The sequence below is a fragment of the Limulus polyphemus genome, unplaced genomic scaffold, assembly GCF_000517525.1.
Source record: "Limulus polyphemus unplaced genomic scaffold, Limulus_polyphemus-2.1.2 Scaffold2139, whole genome shotgun sequence".
Lineage (NCBI taxonomy): Eukaryota > Metazoa > Arthropoda > Merostomata > Xiphosura > Limulidae > Limulus > Limulus polyphemus.
Window position 1 is genome coordinate 100,530 of NW_013667749.1, and position 7,623 is coordinate 108,152.

Consider the following 7,623-nt stretch of genomic DNA (forward strand, 5'->3'; position numbering starts at 1 on the left):
CCATTTCACGAGTGTGTGCCTTGGGTTAGACTCAACAAGCATCTTCAGAGCATCAATATCAATTCTAACATGTCGGACCCTGCCGTCACAGTTTTTAAGGCTAAAGTCACCTGAACGAAATTTGCTGAACAATCATTAACACTTATGAACGTTCAGAACATTTCCATAAACTTCTTTGATATTCTTTCTGGCTACAGAAATATTGTTTCCCTTCTTGTACTCAAACAGCATGCCTAATGTGTGTCTCATTGTGTGCCAGCACTATAAGGGATTAGAGTATACTAAACTTTACACATTATATAGGCTACACTAATGTTGTGTTTAGGTGGTTCATTTAACTAGACTGATGAGCGATCATGAAGATTTTTTAGCAATGCTTAGAGGGCAGAGGAGATTTAGATAAGTGTGTGTGAGAGGAGATAAGACTGTGTTGCAATTACCTCTTGAAGTACTAAAAGCCTTCTTGAGTTTCTCGTATGCTGTCAACAAATGTGGCTAAAGTGCTGAATGTAAAGCATGTGTCAACTTACTCATAGTTCTCTACCCTCCCACTTTCCACATAACTTAATTGGTGCACTTGCATTAGGAGGACCTATATAACCTCTGTTTTCCTGCCATAATTCAGATTTATTTGTTAACATTCATGAGGTTAATTTCACTAAATTTCATTCAGAATGCACATGTTTCTACCAATATCCAGATTTTCCCAACTGTTCTTTAGGCCTTATTTATTCTGCCTGTTGTGTGCAGAAATTTCTCTTCACTGTATTCTTAACACATCAGGTTTTGTGCTTATGGGACACTTAGTTATAGAGGAACCCATTTTTTCATGATACATATCTGAAGAATAGGATTTGTCAGTTAGCTCTAATTCTGGAAAAACTTCTGTTGGTCTGATTTTTCTTCTTTTTTTTCTATTTCAATCTAGAACTAATTTATGTTATGCCTGAGGGTTCTAATATCATATTGGAATATTCAATTCATGTATATTTGTATTTTCTACCCTCTAATTTTCAGTTCAGACCATTGGTTCATATGTGGAACTCTTGGGCTTTAGATCCTCTGGTTTGATTGGTCCCGTAGTCTGGTCTTAATAGCTTTTCTTTTCCTTTTGATCCAGACACCTACAGTTCTGGTTAAAGAATTATCAAAACTGCTTCAGTACAGTTGAAATCTACTAAATAATTGGTTTCAAACTCCTTTTATTTGCCTGTGTATCTTTCAGTTGAATGTTGGACCACATCATTTTTTTGCAATTCTTGTGGTATCTTGGATTATACTATTATGTTCTTTAGGTTGGTCACCGTTACTATCTTGTGTTTTCCTCTTTTCACAGTATTTACATTTTTCACTAACACATGGTCTTTGGAACAATACATTAGCATTTCAATGGTTCTGTCCAGGATGATACACAAGATTAAAGCTATACTCCTGATGTTTCTGGAACCATCATTCTGTCTGGCCTTTCGAATTGCAAAAATTCACCAGCCACTTTAATGCTGCATGGTCTGCTTAGAGATTAAACTTTTGACCATACGAGTAATGATGGAAATGACTTGGGGCTCAAGCAGTATTTAGTACTTCTTTCTTGATTTGTACAATACCTCTTTTATATAGCATTCACAGCCTTGCTACAGTAGGACTGTTCTCACTGCAAACTCACTAGCATCTGTGTCTAAAATGAGTGGATCTTCAAGAGTTAGTATGCTAGTATAGGAGTAGTGATTAATTATTTTTTCACTTTGGTGAATGTTTGTTTACCATCAGTAGTAAACAAAAACTTGTTTTTCAAATAGTCTGTATATAGAGTTAGCTATGTAAGAGAATGATTTTATAAAATAATGACAGTAAGAGTATAGTCCAAGAAATCATCTTAACGCGTGCAAGTTTCTTCATGTTGGCCAATTCTGATCTGATTCAATCTTAAGTGGGTCTGTAGATACTTTATCTTTGCTGACTGTGTCCCAGAAAACTAGTCTGTTGATGCAATTCAACCTAGCATTATCTTTCTTCAACCAGTCCAGAACTTTCCTTTGTCCGTCATAAGCATATATCAATGGTCTTCCCACATGTGATTATGTCATCCAAGGTAATTCAGAGAGATCACACTACATTACTTTTTGAGATGTAGCAGGTGTGTTACACGTTCCATATAGTATCAAATTGCCACAATCCATTTACTGAAATAGAGGTTGTCTTCTCTCTTTTTGTTTTGTCAACTTACACTTGCTAATTTACACTTAATATTCAGTGTTGAAAATCATTCTGATCTACACAGAGCATCCAAACCAGAGTCAATCTTTGGTAGTGGGTGGGCATCCTTCTTTGTGAGTTCATTCACATTCTGGTAAACCACACAGAATCTTGTGGATCCACACTTCTTCTTCACAACTACAATAAACAATGCCGATGGACTAGTACTAGGTTCTGTACTCCTTGTTCCGTGCATGGCTTCTATCTCTTTGAAAACTTCAGCCTGCTTTGCATGTGGTAATCATCTAGCTAACTGCTGTACTAGAGCTGTATTTCTTGTAACAATCATATGAGATATTTAGTGTTTTGTTTAGCCTAAGGCATGAGGTTCCACTAGAGAACCTTGATATTCTGTGAGCAAATTATGTAAGTTATATCACTGATTAGCTTGTACAGCTCCATTCATACAGTTTTTGTAATTGAAGTTACAAGCTGTTCTTATGCAAAAATTTGATATCAGACTTCCTGTATCTTGTCTTAAAGGTGACTACTGAAGTTCTTTGATATGTGAGTATTACCTATATAGCAGCTTCACATCTTCCTATGTCCCATCCAGAATTTACTCAAATTTTATGGTTTGTTGTGTTTTGGCCTGATGATGACATCTTTATTCTTAAGATCCATGAGAGTGGTTCCAACCATTAATCTCACAAGACATGCTGGAGTATTTGGTTTTACAAATGCCCCAGTTACTAAATGTAAATTCGTTTCTAATAAGCCTGGTATGTGTATTTTGCTTCTTGGTGGTACAATGACTGCTTTCCTTGTTGCCACTGGAAGTTCAACCTTTGATGTAGTAATTGTCATGTAGTACCACATATTTCATGGTAATAGACTGGGAAGCAGGCACATGGAGCATCCAGGAAAGGTAATTAGGCAAACTTTTCCAAATCTTCCACAGTTTTGGCTAAGGTCTCTTCTTTCCACCTTACCCTATTCAGAAACTATCCTCTGGATATCTACTTTTAGTGTATCACTCCAAACTTGTTGGATAAGGCAGCTACCAATTCTTGATAGTTGTGTTTCTCAGTCAGAAAGTTAGTACCCTTAAGGTGGTTCTTTTAAAACTCTTTCCATATGGGCATCATTTTTTGTGCATGTCATAAGATTTTGCTGAGTTACATTGAAATTTTAATTAAAGTACTTTATTATCATGGTAATACTTTACTGAAGAACTTCTAAATCATGACATAGTAACTAGCTCCCTCTAGCCAACAAACATTTGAATTCAAACGTTCAAAATATTGCTTAAAACAGTATCTAGAAATAGGGGGAAAAAAGATAGCTAATTGATACTTGGATTTAGGTAATCCTATAGACTATTAAATGATCATTTAAGATTTAAATATTAACCATGAGAATCAAGTAATTAGTAATTTGTGTTGTAATAAGATAGTGTATACAAACAACATTTATGCTTCTGGAATGCTGAGTTTGTAATTTTGTTACTGTTTTAGAATACTTTTTTATATTAAGATTATCAGAATTTCTGTTATCTCTTATGTTAGGATGCAAGAAGGACTAATTAAAGAAACGGATTCAGATGAAGTACGCATCATTCAGAAGGTATTAGCCGAAAATGTATGTTCATCTTTTTGTTCTTGAAAACTTACAGCATGGTTAATTTGCTTGATCTGTTAAAAATAGTACTATTTTGAATATTTCATTATTCTATAAATATTAATCAATTCATATTTCTAATGACACATTTTCATAACCAAGTTAGGAATCCTTGTTCATCACTTTGAATTTTGATATTTATGTGATAGATTTCTTACCCTCCTGAAATTACAGCCAAACTTTAGGGTTATTTCAAAATAAAGGTAATTTTTTGAAAGATAAACATGAGTTGACAAGTTATGGTTTTTGTGTTGCATTGAATGCAGTAACATCACAAAGCCATTAGTCAGTAATTACAGCAATATTAGTATTCTGTTTTTTATGTATTTTCATAGTTTAATTCTCAGATTTAATAAAATAAGAGCTGTAAATAAATAGTTGAAACTTTCTTAACATAATATCTTTGTAGCTTTGATCAGGAAAAAACAGCTTAGAAAGTGTTATGATCTTGAAATATGTAATACAGATATCATGATCAAAATTTCAAATTCTGAGATGGTAACTCACCCCTACACACAGACTAGTTATATTCCTCACATGTCTGCCAAAGAGATTGCATGCCACTATCCTTGAGGCAAGTCCCATCTAATTTCACAAGATTTGATGTGAATTTTGACATAAACGATGATATCATCATGTAAAAAAGCTCTTCACCAAGAGAAGGGTGATACACCTCAATGCATACTAACACCCTCTATGCATGTGCATGTGGGAATCTTCATTCTATATTCAATTTATTGAGATTTACATCATTAACGAAACTTTGATTTTCGTTTTCTGTAGCTGTAATTTTTTTATCATGAATCCTCAAATGCAAGTGATTTTTACTTATTCTTGAGCATGGGACATTGTTCACACTCAAGCTTTATTTCTGCAGTGGCTTTGGAAGCTCATTAACTGTCAGGGTTGTTGCAGCCATTGTTCAACTTGTGGATTACCACAAGCTTACTGGGCCTCCTACTCCTTCTCCTCAGTTGGGAATGATCTATTAGACTGCAATCTTGACCTGATTTGCTTTGGATAGTACTTTATCATTTTTGAACCAACCTTAACCTTTCTATCTCTTTCTCAATTTCCTTTTTAGGGGACCTGGCATGGCCAGGTGGTTAGGGCTCTTGACTCGCAATCTGAGGATCACAGGTTTGAGTCCCCACCCCACCAAACATGCTTGCCGTTTCAACCATAGGGGCATTATAATGTGACTGTCGATTCAGTAGTAAAAGAGTAGCCCAGACTAGCTTCCTTCCCTCTAGTCTTACACTGCTAAATAAGGGATGGCTAGTACAGATAGCCCTCGTAAAGCTTTGCGCAAAATTCAAAACATACCAAATCCTTTTTAGGTATGTTCCTTTCCATCTCTTTTGCCTGTTATTTATTATTTTCCGTTTTCTCTCTTTCTGAGCCATGATTCTTGGATTTATTTTGTCATTTCTTCTTGCTTGTTACTAGGTTTATACTGTTTCCATTATCCAAACGCTCCTTTCTCATGCTCAAATGCCTCGTTTTCCTCACGTTTATTATTCCTTTTGTCCTGATTTGTAGACTTTCTTCCCTTACTTTTTACCCCCCAATGGCACAGTGGTATGTCTGTGGACTTACATCACTAGAAACCGGGTTTTGATACCGTGGTGGGCAGAGCACAGATAGCCCATTGTGTAGCTTTGTGCTTAACTTCTAACAAACAAACAAATGATTACTTTTCTCAATTTCGTGTCATTTGTATCTATCTGGCCAGCTTAGGGATCGAATCTTTTAACTTCTGTTCACTTTCTGGTTCCCCGTTTTCTCATTTTTCATCTTTTTCTCTATCTTTCTGTAATCCCTCTCCTAACTGCAACTTTTATCTGAGGCACTTCTTAATATGATGGTTTCTTCAACATTCATTCCCTTCTATGTTTGGCCCCTTCCACTTCTTCTGCTCTATACTCAGTTTCCCTGCTGTCAGGACTCATTGGGTTGGGTTACATACCTCTTTACTGAACCTCTTCCTTATTATGTACTTATTATTCATCTGGCTCCCTTTTGTTATCCATATATCTTCAGTAGTGTTCCATTCCTCCTGGTGACCTAGCCTGATGTTACATTACTTTTATGCTCGTTACCTTCCCAGATTTTTTTTTTCTTTCTCAACCTTACCCTTTACTCCTATTCCTTGTCTATATCAGTCTCCTTCCCACTTTTTCATTCCAGATTCTAGGATTTTTTATTGTCTTCCCTGTACCAGAAGGCTTGTTAATCACTCTTCTTTCCAATGATAGTCACAAGTGCATTTCTATTAGTCTTAATTTCTGTTGCTAGTCGTTTTGCATTTCCCCACCTTAGTCTCTTTCTTGCTCCTGTTCACTTTTCTTCTAATTTCCTTTTCTCCTCCCTCCAACCCTTTCTGTGATCTTTTCCCCCCAGTCTGTGGTAGGCCATAGTCAATGTGTCAGACATCTTCTTATGTTCTCTCTTGGCCTGCCATCCTTTTTGTTTCTGTCATGCCCATCTGTTTTGCATCATCCAATTCCTTGCTGTTCCCTATGACTCACTGTCAGCCCCTCTTGTATTCAGTGGTATTGTTAGGATTTTCACGACCTAGGACTGGCATCCCTTTTCTTTCACCATATCTCTTAGCACATTCTCAGATGTTTTCTCTTCTCCTATCTCCCTTCTTTTATGGTGGCTACTTGGTTGGGGGGGATATAAATCCTCTCTCACTTCCACTCAGTGTTGGGTACTTTTTGGTGTTTTCTTCTTCTCTTGTATCATCAACCTTCAGCCTGCCTTCTCTGCCTGTATGTTATTGCATATCTGGTCACCAAGTTTTACATTTCTCATTCTCTCCTTGCATAAGAGGTTCTTTCACTTTTCGGGACTCTGGGTTCCCTAGGGCCCCTCATTTCTTTGGGGAATACCCTCATGTATCTCCTACAGTAGACCCAAGGTTTTATTTCATGGTGTCCTTTGTTCTCTTTTGTGAACATTTCCTCAAGGAATTATTATAGTGACTGGACTCTGCTCATACTACTAATTCCCTTACTGCTTCTCAAACCAAATCTCTCCCTTCTTCAATGCTCCTGTCTCTGATTGATATACATTTTTCAATTGGGAATGGACTTGTGATGTTTAGACTCTGGACAAGAGTCCACATAATTGTGCTCAACCTTCTCACTCTTCTTCAGGCATGTACCCATTTTTACCCCCTACTGATGATTTACTTGTTCATGTTTCACTTAGCCTATTCCACAGTATTTTCTTGCTCCAACCATTCTTGTGACCCCTGTTCCAGGGGCCTTTTTGTTTTGGCATGAACAATACACTTCTGAGCTCATTCACATCCTTTGTCAGGAGCTTAAATCCTGGTGGCAGACTGCCTCTTACAGCCAGTCCATATTCTATCAAAGAATAGACTTTACATCGTCATATCTTCTGTGGGTTTTACCCTTGGTTAGACATTTAATGATATTGTCACCCTTCTCAACTCCAGGCTTCCTCTCTTATTGTCTTCTACTCTTCATCCTTAGGCTCTGGCTTTCAATTTTTCAGCCAGGCCTGGTCTGGTCTTATTTCTATCTCTATATCTACCTTCCTGTTCATCACCTTCTTCTGGGCCTCTGATTTACCCACTCCTCCTTGGACCCTATTATTGGAACCTCTTTAACCACCTTGTCCTTGGTCTGCTTGATATTTGGCCTCCCCTTCCTCTTCCCATTATTCCCTCCCTTTTTTGTTTCTACTCTCACACATCCTTTCTTCATAGAAGGATAT

At 36.9% G+C, this 7,623-nt stretch overlaps 1 protein-coding gene across 2 annotated transcripts in view; it reads left to right on the forward strand.

Annotated features, from left to right (window-relative positions):
• Positions 1-7,623, forward strand: part of LOC106466063 — a 114,348-nt gene that overhangs the window by 98,476 nt on the left and 8,249 nt on the right. Inside the window, exon 8 of one of the 2 annotated variants that reach the window (XM_022394015.1) lies at positions 3,762-3,819. In XM_022394015.1, the coding sequence (XP_022249723.1) occupies positions 3,762-3,819 (58 nt within the window). Of the gene's footprint in view, positions 1-3,761; positions 3,835-7,623 lie in introns of both variants that reach the window. The other variant, XM_022394013.1, reaches the window with a different exon arrangement.